The sequence below is a fragment of the Phycodurus eques genome, chromosome 18 (assembly GCF_024500275.1).
Source record: "Phycodurus eques isolate BA_2022a chromosome 18, UOR_Pequ_1.1, whole genome shotgun sequence".
In the NCBI taxonomy this organism is placed as follows: Eukaryota; Metazoa; Chordata; class Actinopteri; order Syngnathiformes; family Syngnathidae; genus Phycodurus; species Phycodurus eques.
The window spans coordinates 15346110-15363430 of record NC_084542.1 but is presented as its reverse complement, the minus strand read 5'-3'; the positions used below and the strand labels follow the sequence as shown (position 1 = coordinate 15363430).

The 17321-nt window shown below is 42.4% G+C and overlaps 1 protein-coding gene across 3 annotated transcripts; it reads left to right on the top strand.

Moving 5' to 3' along the window:
- Positions 1-3952: 3952 nt before the first annotated feature.
- Positions 3953-15871, top strand: epm2a (EPM2A glucan phosphatase, laforin). 3 transcript variants are annotated; one of them, XM_061705077.1, is made up of 6 exons: positions 3953-4027; positions 5287-5461; positions 8817-9061; positions 9595-9880; positions 12842-12884; positions 15628-15871. In XM_061705077.1, exons 2-4 carry the CDS (start codon positions 5400-5402, stop codon positions 9876-9878), a joined length of 591 nt encoding a protein of 196 aa, XP_061561061.1. In that variant the 5' UTR covers positions 3953-4027; positions 5287-5399; the 3' UTR covers positions 9879-9880; positions 12842-12884; positions 15628-15871. The 3 variants fall into 3 exon arrangements, with proteins under 3 accessions (XP_061561061.1, XP_061561060.1, XP_061561062.1); XM_061705076.1 differs by having other exon boundaries at positions 3994-4352; XM_061705078.1 differs by lacking the exons at positions 8817-9061; positions 12842-12884; positions 15628-15871 and having other exon boundaries at positions 3994-4352; positions 9595-9861.
- Positions 15872-17321: the final 1450 nt, after the last annotated feature.

Sequence of the window (17321 nt, the reverse complement as noted above, 5' to 3'; positions counted from 1 at the left end):
CCAGAAACACAAAGCTTGTTGCGCCGTACACACATTTGGACCCAAGGCAAATGGACAGCAGTATTCTTAAGAAGTGGCTTACAGATAAACACTTGCCCTGCATGCTGGCAGGTGTTTTAAACTTACAAAGCAACACATTGGAAGTTGGTGTTGGAAACAAGGAGAGTAATTTGGGCGGTGTGGTAATCGGTAAATAACTTGGCAATGCAACTGTCGTCTCTCCAGGATTGTGCTGGCTGGTGTTTGTTGCAAATGCAAAATATACTCTATTTATAATCATTCTTTCAGCACTTGAAGTTGATGTAACATGATTTATCCCTGATCTATCTAGCACTTACTTTTTGTGCTTGACGTCAATATTACATATTTTACACAAGTTTTACCCTGATGTCATTAATGTAATCTGAGTGGTTTGCATCTTTTTGCGTCGCATCTGTACTTACTTCCAATTTTTCTGCCCAGTGATTCGGAGACAGACTGGGCCATCGACTCACCAGGCCATCTCCCACCTGAAGAACACTCACTTTGTCGTCGAGCCCTGGGCCATTAGATGAATCGCATTATTCTGCGATTCATCCCATTTACAAGGTATAGCTGACGTGGATTTAAATGTGGAGTGGTCTCGATTTGATCTGCAGGGCATCCAAGCGGACGCCCACTTGGAGTTTGGTCTGAAAAGTGTGACTGTGTTGACTCAAATGAAGTTTCCTTTCACTTGGAACATGATTTGGGGTATTCTTCCCTCTCTGCACAGTTGCTTATTTCTCACTTTCGGCGGATTCTACACGTCAACACTCAGGCCCGTGAAGTTCTGTTGGGAGCTACTGGGTCACTTTCAATGGTACGACAAGTTACTTGCTTTCTCATTTTCACGTCTGACCCGAGCCATGTGTTATCCTGCACGTGACTAGACTTCGTTTGGACTTGACGGCACGATAGAGCTAATGTTGCGGACGCAAGCTGAGCTCACGTACACCTCGCTCTGTATACCGGACGACATTCGCGCTCGAGGACTCGAGTCCGTCCCCAACTTCTACTACAGAGATGACGGCCTTAAACTCTGGGACATCATCCACGGGTTTTGTTTTTGTTTTGTTTGTTTCTTTGTTTGTTTTCACCACCATTAGTAATTGAAAGAAGGTAAGCCATCCAAGAGAGAGAATGCGAATTACTTTGACTTTCCAGATTCGTGAAGGGTGTAGTGGAGCGCTTCTGTCATTCCGACAGTGAGGTTGTCAAAGACTCTGAGCTACAAGGATGGATGCATGAGATATTCATTCGCTGCTTTTTAGGGGATAAGTCCTCAGGTATTACACCACATTCAATTTGTCAACAAAATGTACATGGAGACGACACGTTTTTTCTGTTATTTTTCCTCACAGGGTGTCCAGAGGCCTTCCGAAATGTTGAGGAAGTGGTCAAGTTTGTCACCATGGTGATCTTCACAGTTTCAGCTCGACATGCGGCCGTCAATAACGGACAGGTGACACAACAGTTGACGTAATATTTCAATTGTAAAAAGGCAAACAAAAATAAAATATGAAATCTGGTGAAAGAACCGGTTTTCTTTTTTTTTTTCCAATCAATGTAGCAATTAAAAACAAACTGTCAGGTGAAGTCTTTTTTTGTTTGTTTTTGTTAACATTTGGTCCACTTTAAGTGCATTTTTAAGAGTTTTGATTCTGTTTGAAATAGGACTTCAAACCTTTTGTTTTTATTCTTAAAACCAAGAGTGAGCACACAATGTACCACAAGTGGTTTGTTTTGTTTTGTTAGTTTGACTACCAGACGTTCCTTCCCAATGCTCCTTTTAATGTTGCGCAAGCCGTCTCCAAGCGCCAAAGGGCAGTCCGGCATGGCGACCATTTTGGAGACGCTCCCAAACATTGACGAGACGGTCAAGGCGGCGCGCCTTCTAAATGTGCTCGCAGTGGACGACTCCGATTCTGTAAGTTGAGCGTTGTGACAGACTTTGAACCCTCGTTTTATATGCAAGCGCTTGCCGATTTATTATTATTATTTATTTATTTTTTTTTTTTTAACCATTCAAATTTGGCAGGATTGTTAACAACACTCTTCTCTGTGGGGTGTCAAATTTAGACGACGTTTTTATTTTCACTTTGAACTTCTAAAAGTGAGCTCACTATGGCGAGTTTATGAAAATACTCCACACAAGTTCACGTGAGGTCTTCCTGTTTTTGCGATGCCGGCAGGTCCGACTGGGTTCATACCCCGAAGAAAGATTCCAAGAGCCTGAAGTCAAGCAGATGATGAAGGAGTTTCAAGCGGAGTTGTCCAGCCTTAGTGAAGTCATCAAGGCCAGAAACGCAAACCTTGTCGTGCCCTACACATATCTGGACCCGAGTCAAATGGACAACAATATCATTCATGAAGTGCGAAGGTTTTCTTTGGATGACGCGTATGCTGGAAGGTCTTTTCAACTTACAATGTGGCGTGTTGGTGTAGGAACCGGCGAGAGTTATAAAAAAGCTGTTCGCACATTTATTCGATAGTCTTGATACCCAGATGAAGGTCCATGTACTAGTACGCTTTGTCCTCACTGGTAAGCCCATCCAGCGCACTACTAGAACAACTGTGCCTTACTCGTAACTTTTATTACAGTGTGACATCTCTGCACACGACACTGCGTTCCAAATTATTATGCAAACAACACTTTTCTCAGATTTTCCTAAATAGGCGATGCTAATGACATCATCATTTTCATGTCATCGACCCAATCGAGTGTATCATTCAAATGTTTTGGAACAAACCTCCCAAAGACAAGTCTTTTTTTTTTTAAGGAAAAACAACATAGACTGTTCCAAATTAGGACAAAACAACAGAGTTTTACAAGAACTGAAAATGGTCATTTGTTGAATTTGCAGCACTAAGAGGTCACATTCACTGAAATCAACCAAAAACATCTTCAGAGGTCAATTTACAGTTTACATTTGGCACAACTAAATGTTATTACTAAGGCAAAAATACTAGTGGGCATTTTGGCGCTACTAGTAGAGTCCAGGAGGCTACTAGTGTGTGACGCATGCCTAATAGTTTGGCCTACTGGTGTTACTAGTGCAGCCGGTGCAGTTAAAGTAAACTTTAATGGCCTACTAGTAGGCCAAAAGTCCCGTTAGAAGTGAAAAAACCCCAAAAACATTACTAGTAAGACAGTCATTATACTCGTGTGTTGAATGAATTGTCTTGTTAGAGAGGAAGAGAGCCCGCTAGCTGGACATCTAATACAGTATATGCTCCAACGGCTTTCTCAACAGTGATTTGGGTGGTATGGTCATCGACTGTAGTTGGACTTTTGTTGAGCATGCAAAGTGTTAAAGATATGCAAACTATATGGAGGTTATTCGCGTTTCTGCTTCTCTACGTTAGCTTGCTTTCACGATAGCATCACGGGAAAACGCTGACGGCCCCGCGCAATAATCTCCTTGTCCTTCTTTCAACTGTCGGAAAAGTATGTTTTTTTTTTTTTTTTTGGTTCTAAAAGTTGAAAATAAAAGGTGGATTGCTGTGTTGAACACTTTGTCTTTGAGTCGCTCACATTTCCGGCCTTGATTTGGTGCATTGAATCGTGCACAGGAAATGGCAATATACGTGTTGATTTGAAAGTAACTATCTTAAAATACGAATTAAATTACAACTTACAATTAGTAGATGCTAATAATATTCGATATTGGCACCTATGTACTGACACTTGTTAGTTAGAGTTCAGTTGTATTTACATTTTGGTGAAAAGAATATTGTGTTGTACTAAAATTTTAAGTACAGTACATTTGAATTATGTTTGTTTTCAAACATTTAGGTACCTTTTTTAGTTTTTATTTATTTATTGAAGTGCAGTATGTTACAATTGAATCATTAAGTACATTTTTTGAATTGTCCTATATTAAAGCACAGTACTAATGCATCCAGCAGATGGCGCTACAGTTTGGTGCTCGGAAAATGTACCGAAATTGGACTTCTTGCTTCCATCAACACATCTTGACTTCCGTCAAAGCTCTTCTATATTAACGTGAGTTATTTTTAGCGGCGCACGAACCATAATAAGCTGCTTGACGAGATCGTAAATGAGAACATGAACGCGTCGAGCATGTTATTCCGATTCGGCGTCATTGTCACGCCGGACTCGCCGCACGTCGAGCTCTTTGTTTTGGGCTCGCGCGAGGAAATGGGCCAGTGGGAGCCCAGCAAAGCGGTTCGGATGACAGCGTGCCGGAGCTCCGTGTCGACCCGGGAGCCGTGTCTGTGGCTCGGCGACGTGCGGCTGCGGGAGCCCTTTAAGGACACACTGTGGTTCAAGTTCATCCGAAGAACGGACGGACATTTGATCTGGGAAGGTACACGGAGATGCCAATAAGCTTCAGTGTAGCCTGACACCACAAGTGGATAAAATAGCAATTGTAGAATTATTTATAAAAAAAAAAAAAAAAAAATCCAAAAAATAAACGCATATTGACGCGATATGCTGTAATCCCACCCTTTGACCACACGATGGCAGCAAAGTCTTGAGACTGAATTGAGGATTGCCGTCGTTAAGGTTACTCGTACCTCTTATGTCAATAAATAGGGCAACACTGTGTCCCTACAGACTTATAGCAACAACAAAAAAATTACATGTATTCATATTCAGATTTTTATTTTGTAAATTTATTTTTGGGGCTTTCGTATAGGTGTATCAATTTCCCACCCTGAACATATTAGGTCAGCGACAGGAAGTGTTCTGTCCTCGCGTTCGAGCCACTGCTTTCATTTGTAAACAAATACAGTGCAGCTCAGCCTCTGGTTAGCAGACCTCAAACTCATTTGAAACAGTGCATAGAAATACAATGTGCTGTGCATGTGTTTTCAGAGGTTATATTTAAACAAAACCTAAAGTTATTGGTCTTAAATTCTATAAAAGCATGTGTATATATAGGATAATGCGGGTCTAAGGGTAACAACAGTTGAGAACCACTGGGAAAGTATATTTTGGGTTTATCGTGAAATTTATTTTTTTGTGGGTAGTGTATTTTACACTGGAAAAAAAAATCTCAAAGCATGACGACGAACAAAAATGTCACAAAAGTATCTACAGAAAACTGAAATAATGACCTCTTCTCAATTTGTCCACACATCTAATTACTCAGTGAGAAATCTGGGGCTTTTTCATTGAACACAAAGCTATAATTCTGTTGTATAAATGGCATTTTGCGTAAACAATCACAACTCTTGTGACATCTCTCGTTCGTATGACTAACCAACCCTCCCCTATTAATATTTCATCGTCTGCAGGCAACGGGCCCCACCATGACAGAACATGCTCCTACGACGAGCGGAACGTGTTGGACGGGGTCCACTGCCACCCGATCGGCCACTGGATCGAAGAGACGGGCCACACGGACGAGATGAAGCACACCGCCGACTTCTACTTTAGTGTGGCCGGTCAGAACGCCATGCACTTCTCCAGGTAAGACAACGAAGGCCACCAGAAAGCGGTGATGCTTCACGTGTCGGACTTCCAGGAAGCAAAATAAACTTGGCAGCCTTTTGCTCGATTTGCAAAGCAGGTCCAAGTGCCCAATTCCAATTGAATGTCTATATCGTAAATCCTCGCTCCCTTCAGTTCAACACAGCAGCTTAACACCGAGATGTCGCGCAAGAAAGTTTTACATTAGTCATGATCACAAAAAAGGCAAGTTTTTCGAGTCCCCTAGCTTAATGCTAACACACAATGCAAAGTGCTTTAGACAGGCTAACAAAACGAGCATCAATGTTGCGGTAGTTACAACCCTTTAAGAAAAGGATATTTGACAAACATAAGACTCACAGGCATATATTCTTTATCCTCTGTGAAAGACAACTTGTATTGCGTATGTCTGTATTATGCTGCCCCCTGGTGGCCAATGGGGGCAAACTGTTTGTTTTTCCCATTCTACAGGGTGATTGAAAAGTAACTCCCTATTTTTAAGTACTGAACTTTAATTCTTACAAGAAATGAACATGAGAAGAAAGTGTATTGCATGGAAATATGATTTAAAATTGGATATGGGCGCCAGCATTAGCCACCAGTTGGGGGATGGAAGACATACCTTCTCGTATTCGCCCTTCAAGTTCTTCCAAAGTCATTGCTGCTTTAATCACGGAATTTACATGAAAAACATTTAGAAAAATATTACAACACGATTAAATAAGTATTTTAAAATATGGAGTTACTTTTCAATCACCCTGCATTTATTTATGTTATTATTGTATGTTTTTTACAAAAATAATGTAGAGTGCTGTTTTGCTTCAGGATAACATGTTACAAATATGATGATTATTATTATTTTTTGTGGTATCGGAACAGATTAATGCCATTTCCATTTATTTAAATGGGGAAATATGATTGCAAGTCAAGGCAGCACTGTATTTCATTGACATCAAGTGATCCACATTCAGAAGAGGCCCGATTCCGTTATGAACATATCTGATTCCATGCGTTATTTTCCATTGATGCTGACATGAGGCATATTCCAATTTTGCCACTTGAGTGTGGAAAAAAAATAAATAAAATCCAGCCTTGATCATCAGTCTGTCATTAAAGTTGGTCAATATGTCGTGACTTCTTTAACCTGGCAGTGAAAACTGTCACGATTCACATTCTTCAGTTATTGTTTAGAGACTTCCAGCACATTAACACACAAACAAACAAACAAAAAGCCCAACCAACAGGAGCAAGTTATATTCCTCATCGGCGCTCATTCGAGCAATCCTCGCGAGTCCCGTTGAAACCGTTTTACATTTCGGGAAAAAAAAAAAAACGCTGTAAGTTACTAGGCAACCAAGCGCCCGTCGAATAATTTATCTGGCGTATATCCCTAGTAAAGCCATAAAACGAGTGCCACGGGGAGGATGTTATTGCCCTTTACTCATTCCCAGCAAGTAGTAATTCCATGGTTTTTTTGTTTTAATGCTAAGCTAATTGCTGCCTGCTTCGTGCGTAGTGGACTAATGTGAGACGAGAGCCTCGGCTGCACTCTTTACCCTCTGATGTTCTTTCAATTTGAACCTTGGCGCTTTTCAATTTTGTTGTACGAGTTCACTGACAAAAAGGTGATTCTGACCTCCTCGTCGTCCTTGTCAAACGTTCCCCCGCGCTCCAAAAAAGAAAAACCCCAAAGTGTCACAACCAACCTCCGCTCTTAAAGGTCACAAAGAGCATCAACAGAAGAGAAAGAAAAATGCGGATGTCATCAAGGGACACTGTGAGGATGAATTTGAAATCGGATTGGTTGAGATGTTGGTGGCCCCTCCCCCGGAAAAAAGAAAAAAATTGGGGAATGTGTTTTAAAAGCAAAAAAAAAAAAAACAGGAGAAAAAAAAATGCAAATAAAGTTGGGCATCATGAAATAATGCTTCAGTTGAACTTATTGTGCTGCTCCTTCTGGTGTGCCCACCTTGGCCACCGGGGGGCAGTATAATACAGTCATGCAGACTTACAGTAGTTTCACAACTACTGTAAGTCAGTAAGCTGCTGTAATTTGTTGTTTTTCACAGAGGATGAAGAATATATGCAGATGAGTATTGCGACATCGTCCATCTACATGTGCTGCCGCAGAGTTTGCATAAAGAGTTACAACACTGCAACGACGGCGTTTTCCGTTATGCGTTAGCATTACGCTAGCAGCCTTCCGATGGCAAAGTTATTTGCTTGTTTCAAATATGCAATGTGTCATTCTCTTGCTCGCCACTCAAATACATTACAGAGGAAGGAATAGGAATCGAATTTAAGAATGGATTTTCACAGCGAGTCGAGATATGTCTTGCATTAAAAACAAGTTTTGTTTCTGGAAGTCACAGGGACGTGTTATTGCTGGTTCAGCTCGCGAGCCCCGAGCGTCTTCGAACATTAACTCGGACGAGAACGCAGGCCAGGCTTTGAATTTGCACCCGAGGACCTTGCAAGGCTTACGTCAAGGACCCGTGTGTTCTGAGATGGGAAAGACGCGCCGCACACCCTCGCAGCTTGCCGAATAAGAGCTTCGGAAATGACTTGCTCAGACCTCGGATTTGAGTGGCCCCATGGATCGTACACGCTCGCCAGTTTGTATTCTAGCTGGAATTTCATCATTCATGCTAATAATAATCAGGGAACAGGTGGCCGCGGGGAGAGAGGAGGGCGTGTGGGGTTGCACAGACATTTTTCTAATTTATATTACGACTTATTACAGTTGAAATGAATGAAAGGGATTCTGCCATTGTGTCAACGTTACTTTTGTCCACAATTGATGTTGATTACCTGATAATATTTACCGATTATTTTACAGTGAACCCGTTTAACGCGGGGATGGGTGAAAACGTGCAATTTAGAGAGACCATATAAAAGCATTTGCTTTATATAGTTTAATCCCTTCCGCGCACTGACAAAAAAAAAAAGCTGTCACAAAACGTTTTGGGGTCTTAAGCTGTACATGTGTGGGGCTTACAATAATACTTATCTGTAGTTATAATTTCATATGTACCTGTGGATAGAAAGCAAAGCGTGGAGAGTCTCTGTCACTAAAATACACAGGTGCAGAGTGCAGTCAGTGAATGGGGAGATCAATCATTGCCTACAGCCCTCAAAATAACCACAAGCTCTCGATTAATGTCGTCCGTTTCCTCTCTTTGTAGCAATCCGCTTCTTCCTTGACAATCGCGCCATGTTTTTGTGGTTTCATCAAAAGTACAGTATATTGTACTGTGAAATCTCCATAAATCTCCATACAGCGGGGGTTCGCTGTATCGTCGGACAGTCCGTTTCAAACCGGAACCCTCTCCGCATCCCCGTTTGTCGTTCCCAGGGTGCTACCGAGACTTTGGCTGGGCAGCTGTCCTCGACTGCCGGAACACGTGACTATCAAGATGAAGCACGACCTCGGCATCAGCGCAGTAATGAACTTCCAAACGGAGGCCGATTTGATGAACAACTCCCACGGCTGCGAGCAGAACCTTGGCGAAGCGATGACGCCGGACACCATGACGCATTTGTACGAGCACTGTGGCCTCGCGTACGTGTGGATCCCCACGCCTGACATGAGCACCGAGGGTAAGCGGCGACCTCGAGGTACTCGCAGATGTTACACACAAGTAACTTTGGAGAAGACCTTTGAGAGCCAGGTCGCTCCTTGACTGGCTGCGTTCCGTTTTACGTCCTAATTTATGGCACGACTCGGAGGGTCGTGTGCTTTCCCCGCGCACACGAAGAGCTTTGGTTGTTAGTGTTGAAGATTATCGTCCGTGACCCCTCAGACCGAAGGATAGTTTTAGAGGATAATCTTATCAAACAGTGAGATAATCTGGCGTTCGATGTCCTTGATCAGGAAGTGGCAAAATCGGGACAAAAATACCCCGATTATAGCTTTGTGTGTGCCAGGTCGAGTTCACAAAAGATCGACACTCAACACTGACAAATCTCTCCGAGACTAGAAATCCGTTCAAAAGTGTGATAAACGATTCCGATTTGAGCTACAAATGTAGCCATCGGGCTTGCGGGCACAGAGCAATTAAGTCACGTCGTGATTTCAGAACAGGACCCGACGATACGTAGCAACTCCGGAATCTTCCTGTCCTCCGGTGCAGGTCGCATCCGGACGCTTCCGCAGGCTGTATTCCTGCTTCACGGTCTCTTGGAGAACGGTCACACCGTGTACGTCCACTGCAACGCCGGCGTGGGCCGCTCGACGGCCGCCGTGTGCGGCCTGCTCATGTACGTGCTGGGCTGGAGCCTAAGGAAGGTTCAGTACGCGGTGACGGCCAGGCGGCCCGTTGCGTACATTGACGAGGAGGCGCTAGTGCGGGGCCAGGCCGACTTCAATCGCAAGTTTGGCCGGCTACGATCGTCCATCTCCTACGCAGAATCCTGAAGGTAGAGATTTTGATTGATAAATAATCGCAGATGTTTGAAGATATTTGATGAGAACGTGCAAAGAAGGAGAATTATACAGTACTCATTTGTGGCACGTTAAACTGCTTTTTACCACTTCAGTGTTCGTGAATTTTTTGGGCCGTCGCTAAAACGGCTCCCAGTGACCCGCCTCGGCCCAAGCGTGAGTAGCCCCTCCCCCACTAGGTGAGAACTCGAGCGCTTTTGTTCGCATTAATTGTTACCCGGCACAATTGTGACGTTCAGTTAGCTAGCTAGCTATGCCTCTATCTTCCCTTCAGATAGTCCGCCGGCGCGGTCGCCGCTTCAGAACGCCTCGTTGTTGGCCCTGAGTGCATGCACGTCTTAGAGACAAGGAGGAAGAGCGAGTGGGGAGGGAAAAAAAAAAAAAGTCAGGTGCGACAGCCAGCGTGCGGACAGGGCCTTTGCCCGTTGTCACGGCGTGGAAAAGCCCCGCCACGACCCAGTGGGATATATTAAAGCAGATATAGTTTCATTAGTTATGTATCGGCATAAGAAAGATGCTAAACGAAGTAGCATCCGTTTTTCCAGGTCGTGCAGTGTTTGGCCAGTCCTCCGTTGACGCCATTAACAGCCATGGCGGGGAAAGTGCCACTCTTGCAAATGCGCCATTTTCAATTGTCAGCGTTTTCTGCGTTGCGCCCCCAAAAACCAAAGTCCTTGCCAAGCACGACAAAGTATCCGAAAAAGTACCTCCTTACGAGATTGGGAAAAGAGTTTTGACCCAGAAGCTTGATAATATTTCATTGTTCACGCTATTCTGTCCCGTCTCCCCCGAAAGCCACATCCCTGCGAAATCATTTGCACACCGTCCTTACTGGAATATTCTTTGTGTTATATTCTGAATTTCTGGCAAAGACTCATATCGGCGCGCTTCTCATTACTTTTTCCTGTATGCGTGCAGGAGACGGACGGATGAGTGCTTTGAGTCATACATGTGGACAAAAATCCATCTGGATGGAACAGGCTAAAAATACTGACATGTGTATGAGTCACCGCGTGTGGCTGCTTCAAGGGAGCTTGTGTGTGTGTGTGTGTGTGTGCGCGTGCAATGATGTCATTTTCGGTTTTTCTTCGGGCTTTGGACTTAAAAGGAAAAACATTTGATTTCAAATTTGAATAATTTCCAGATTTTGTTTTTCCGACAAAAACAAAAATATATTAGAGATGCAAGCTCTTCATTTGACTGAAAAAAACATTTGACATGAATCAAATCATACATTTTAGTGTCTGCCAGTCATTCACAATGTCTCCAATACATACTTTTACAATGATCTGACACCGGTTTTATGCTTTCTGAGAACTCCTCAAATAAAGCCATGCAATAGTTTTGTGTTCCTCCCGTTTCATTTTGGACTGATTCGTGGTAGCACAGAACGGCGATAGCGATAGATAGCTCGAAACGTACGAATTTCCTTTCAAGTGACTGCTTGAAAAGAAATTCTTAAGCGATCGCTTGCAGCCGACAAAAGTCTGGCAGCCTTCCAAAGTCGTCATGTCGTTAATAATCGAGGTGTTCGTCAAAAGGATGAGTCCGACCGATCCTTGCGAGGCTGTTGGCCACCAACAGCGGTCGTGTTAAAAAGAATTGAAGTCATTATACCTCACAAATGCACTTTCTCCAGGGTTCTCCAGGGTTCTCCAGGGCCCCCCCCCCCTCCCCCCTTGAATTTAAAGCCGGTGAAGGTTCATTGCAGGTTCACAAAGCTATTAGGAAAAATGTATGAAAATATGTTTGGTTAGTTCCTAGTGGGAACTAATGCTTCATATGGAAAGCTGTTTGAGAAACAATTACATGTATTCATTGTAAATAAAACAATTTTACAGATACATTTTAAAAAAACATTTTAATTTATGAAATATTTGGATGAATTCATACATTGTAGTTACACAAAAAATGTAAATAAACTATTTTAGATATTGATTTAACTTTTTCTTTTTATGAAATAATTATATTTTACATAAAACAAACAACGTTACGCATTATGTGTATTTATTTTTGATTTTATTCATATTGTTATTTTTTGCTGTGTAAATAATGAAACAAAAACATTAGTAAATAATGCAATTTAAAAATATCGTATTGAATATTTGGTAAATGTATTTACTGTAGAAATGGAAATTAGCCAAACAATTTTACATATACAGATAACACTAAAAAAGGATGAATTGGTTAATTGAATAATAAAATAGAAATTGTGCAATAATTTTACATAGACATTTCTTTTTTATAAAAAAAATTGGTTGATTAATTATAACTAAGTAATTAAAAAAAATCAACACATGAGAATGAATTATTATTTCTACTGTAATACACATGAGAATGAATTATTATTTCTACTGTAATACACATTTGAACGTTTTCTTTTTTTTTTTTGTAATCTATGAATAAGGTGGCCCATCTGTCAGTTTTAAAATCAAATGTGGCCCCTGAGCACAAAAGTTTGCCCACTACTGTACTAGTACGCCCAAAGTTGTTGCACTAGTGAGGACAAAGTGCGTACTAGTACACGGACCTTCAGCTGGATATCAAATAAATATTCAAACGGCTTTCCATACCTCCACATTGTCATCTGTACGGTGCACGACGGAGCGTATTTACAGTATTTGATAACCACACGTTTTGCAAAAGTCTCACGAATGGTTTTCCGACAGCCCGACATGAACTTTAGGCTGCCGTACATCTTTCACGCAGTTGAGCCTACGCCACGTCTCGGCGCGCTCATTCATCACCGAGGAGGAGAACGTTTTTCCGCACTCTCGCCCGGCTGTTCGTCAAGTCAAGTCCGATGATTTCTATGCGTCGCGGGCGCGGGAAGCGGGCCCGCTTTCTTTGGTCTCTCAGAGCGAGTCGTATCATTCGCTTGGCGTGTCGGTGAGCTTAAGAAAGAATCCGCCAATGACTCTCGACTTTGCTCCCAGGCAAGAAGACAGACAGACGCCCTCGCATGAACCCGCCCAAGAGGTAAGATTTATCCTCTTATTATTATTATTTTTCCCAATTTCACCTCATCCGAGACATTATTTGGCAACATGAAGAGAAATTGGATCCCAAAAAAAACATCTTGGCATTCTGAACAGTTCTTCCCCCAAAAAAGATGCTTCAAACTGTTTCATGCTAAACTAAACATCAAACATGGAGAATGACACCTCGTGTCCTTCAAACAACAAAACAACTTTCGCCTTAAGAACGACCCCGCCAGCTGGAGGCGAACACATAATGAGAAACGCAACTGAAAAGAAAATCAAGAAGTAGAATTTTGCCACCCTGTCAACGCAAACAGATTTTGGATGAGGCTGCACTACTTCATTATAGAATTGTATTGAACTCCAATAAAAGAGGCCAAAGAGACGACGACATTCTCCAGTAGCAGACATCTGTTAACCTGCTTCGCCGGCCAGTTGAACCTGAACGCATCATTTGCATTCGCAGTCATCGGGAAGGCAATTTGAGGCAGCGCCCGGGTGATATTCAATTACACGCAGCCTTTGTCTCAGGGCAGAGTAATAATGACCGCACTGATATATGCAGCCGCTCTGTGTCTTCTGCAGACTGGGCACAATATGAAACCTGTTTACGCATAAACGCAGCCTCATAATTCCCTTATCGTTATCTTTTGACTGTTTTTTTTTTAAATGCACACGCTCGCCTTTCCATAATGCATTTCATTTTCACAGATCCATTTTTCCACATGCTTCAGTTCAATATATATTATTCAGAATTTCAAACCCGAGTCTTATGAGGCAAGCCATTATACTTTATTTTGGATTCAGGGGAAGGAAAAAAAAGCACAACTATACAGTTGAACTGATTTTGCCTCTACAAAATGAAAGTATTCTACTCAAGTGGATGACGTCATCTATTTGTTGACACTTTTAAATTCGCCACTTTTAGACTCGCCACTTTCATCGCATCTCGGTGGTTTTCTTTGAAAACGACGCTTGCTTGACGTGTTTCATTTTCAGTCGTCTCGGTTTAGCCTACATTCATAAAACATTTTACAGATTGCTCTTGTGGCCCAAAATAGATCGAAAAACTCTTGCTGGGAGGACAAGAACATTTGTACTTAGAATTCCCGTTTCAGGGTTTAAGTGGTTGCGGGGCTGGATTTAAAAAAATAAATAAATACAAATCAAATCAAATCTTTATCTGGTGAATGCCGCTGAGGGGGTGATGTCTGGGAGTGTTGTGAATGTGACAAAGATTTGAACAAAGATTGCTTCAAGTGCAGCGTTGGGCGAAGTCGAAAAACAGGTCGCACACCCACAAAACAATTCACGACGTCGAGAAAAAGGTTCAAACACAACATGGTAGATTAGCATTTCATTTCCAACAATTCTAATGTTACAATACATTTTTTAGAGAAAAAAAAAGGGTTATGTGAACAAAATAAAGAAGAAAAAAATCAATCAATATATATATATATATATATATATATATATATATATATATATATATATATATATATATTCAAAAACGAAAGTCTTTTGTATGGATAGAAAGTCGTAATCTGGTCTATTTTCTCAAAATTAAGACGTAGTATGATATTAAAAAATGAATGTTTAGCGGGGAGAAGTTACGTCATATTTTAAGAACAGCATTAAATAATTCCAATTAAATGACAAGAAATACTTTCTTTTCGTAATATGTTGCCTTTTACCTTGGAAAAGTGACCTTTCTTCCCCCCCAAAATAGGATTTTATATTATGTAAAAATATATAAAGGGAATTAGAATTCCACAATTGTTCTAAAACAAAAAAAACCAAAAAATCCAGACTTTATTCATGCAGGGATGTCAAATGTATATGATTATATGTCACAATCATGTCAGAGTTCTGAATTAGCCCAAAGCCAAGGTTAGGAAAATTAGTGAGTTCATAATGTTTGTCTTATTGGCTTGCCGATCCCCAAATTTAAGTATGCACGTTTTAAAACGATAGCACATTTATTTTATACATATGTTATTTTGCGGACCTCTGAGCTCGGGATCCCGGGACCCCAGTTTGAGGACCGCTGCGGTAGAGAACTAAACAAGACTGGACAGCATTTCGTGAAAAAAATGAGCTCATTTGGATATTTGCTTTAGCGTATAATCCCGAACGCACCGGTCTTGCCAGATGCCAATACCGCCAGCGCGGTTCATGTGCTAATGATCACGGAGGCTAAATGATCCAAAGAAAGGCCGGTCCGGTATTCGAAGATGACGACTTTGGGGGGGGGGGGGGGGGAAACAGACGTCGGCTTAAAAAGTGGGAGGAGCAATAAGATAAGGGCGCACTTCAGACCAACCCACAGCAGCTCGTGCCCCGTGTGAGGAGAAGCGGTACGGGAAATGGATGGATGGATGGATTTGTAATACGACTGCTTTGAGATCTGACCATGTTCACGCAATGAATTCAACTCGCATCTCAATTGTCTGCGGGGGTGTGCAGAATGAAGCTCTTCAGCATTCCCACAATTACAACAACTCAGTTTGTCCTTCCTTCAAAGCAAACCCAGCAATGAAACTTTGAAATACAATTTTTGGGGTGAAAAAAAAAAGCGTACGCACGGGCTTAATTGGCACGCAGGCAATTTCAGCGGCCTTTTCTGTCCCAATTTAAAGTGGCCTGCTCACCAGAGCGAGGAGTGTCAAAGAGCGAAAGGTTCCGGGCTGTCGATACCATTAAGAAGCGCTCTCTTTCTTTCTCTCTTTCTTTCTTTGCAGTGTCTCCTTATGCTGAAAGCGTCGATAGGTCGGCCGCGTTTGTGCGGGGACGAGCCGGCGCGTGGCTGCCATTAGCCCGGACGAGGCGGCGCGCTCATAAATCACCGGCGACGACGCGTTATGAATCACTGGGAACTGGCTGGGCAAGTTTTACAACAGCTCTGCTACTTGATGACAGAATTTGCATTTACACGAAAATGTTGGTACAAGAGAGACTAATGGAAATGTGTGTATGTGAATAAATTAAGACCGGGGGGGGGGGGGGGGGGGGAAGACCTATCCTATCCTCCGTTGCTAAAGAAATGTCTAATAAATATTGCTTTGGTGTCATCTTGTGTCCAAGGAACTATGTTGAAGTGAAGGGAGGAAGTTCATTTCGTCACTCCATAACTTTGTGGAGTAGAAATAAACGCGTTGCTTGTGGCATTTATAGGCACCCAGGTATATATTCTTTATCCTCTGCGAAAAAAACGACTGATATTACTGCAGTTCGAGTCACAGCAGATGTGAATGTCTTCTTCGTTTTGTCTGCATGACAGTATTATACTGCCCCTGGTGGCCAAGTCACATCAGAAGGAGCCACAATGCACAAGCTGTTTTCATTTTTTATATTCCATTTTGTCATGATTTTATAAAGTACAATATAATAGTGTTATTTTTCCCTATCACAAAACACATTCTTGGGGGGTGTGGGTAAATTCCTCGGAGATTTTCAATCTTCACTGATTTTCGCTACTTGCGAGCAGCGCTCGATCGCGATCCTCCTCGAAAGCGGGGGGGGGTCGACTTTATCGCATTCAGGCTGCATCTTTCAGGTTTCCAAAATGCAAAATTGACATTTTGCCTTGACGAGTGTTGCCTCGTGGGTTCATCGTGTTGGCCCCGCGGGGAGCCAGATGGAGAGCAGATGAGGTCAGTCTGGAGTGCGGCTACACGGCCGGTCACGTAGGTCTGCGGGTCCGCGAGCAGGTGGACCCAAATGGAAGCGCAAAATGGTGGAAAAGAGTTTTCATCAACACCGGTTTTCTACATGAATGACGACAATCAGACCAGTCTGACAGAAAACATACTGCACGCAAAAAAAAAAAAAAAAAAACTAGTACTGTAGCATTATATAATTTAACATAATTCATGTCAAGTGAATTTCCCACGCATTTGCAATTACACGCAGATTTGACAGCTGAATTCGATTGAAGTTAAATCAGCGACCACAACTGATTCTGAACAGCCTTGGGGCAGGTTAGATTGACGTGGCAACACCTAGAGGCTGAAATCCGATTGGACAAAACAATCTCTCATTCAGATGTACGGGAAGCAGCGCACCCAAGAGAGACGCGATAACATGAAGAGAATTAACTGCTGGCAATAAATGAATGCAATTTCGTGCAGCAAATATTCAAATCGAGGTTGTTCATGTAGGTCAAAGCTTCGACTTCGACTGTCAGAGAAAGCCTTCGTGGGCCTGACCCGCTTAACGCACCTCACTTGACTCTTCGTGTGATCGCAGAGTACCTCGAGGCCATAATCGGAAGCAAATCGGCATTACTAAGATGTCAAATGTAACTGTCATATTCCGTTAAGTCATCCGCCATCTTCAGTGGGGCGGGGGCTGCTGGGGACACCTAAACATTTGATCGCCGCCGTCAAAGCGCTCAAACCCAAACCCAAACTCCATTTATCTTCATAAAATTTTT

What these genes read in the sequence shown, in the direction of transcription:
- epm2a (XM_061705076.1), top strand. Translation starts at nt 4,091, where the DNA reads ATGAACGCGTCGAGCATGTTATTCCGATTCGGCGTCATTGTCACGCCG. An exon ending in AACGCCATGCACTTCTCCAG is followed by an intron (nt 5,462 to 8,816) that starts GTAAGACAACGA and finishes TGTCGTTCCCAG; the next exon opens with GGTGCTACCGAGACTTTGGC. An exon ending in GCCTGACATGAGCACCGAGG is followed by an intron (nt 9,062 to 9,594) that starts GTAAGCGGCGAC and finishes CCTCCGGTGCAG; the next exon opens with GTCGCATCCGGACGCTTCCG.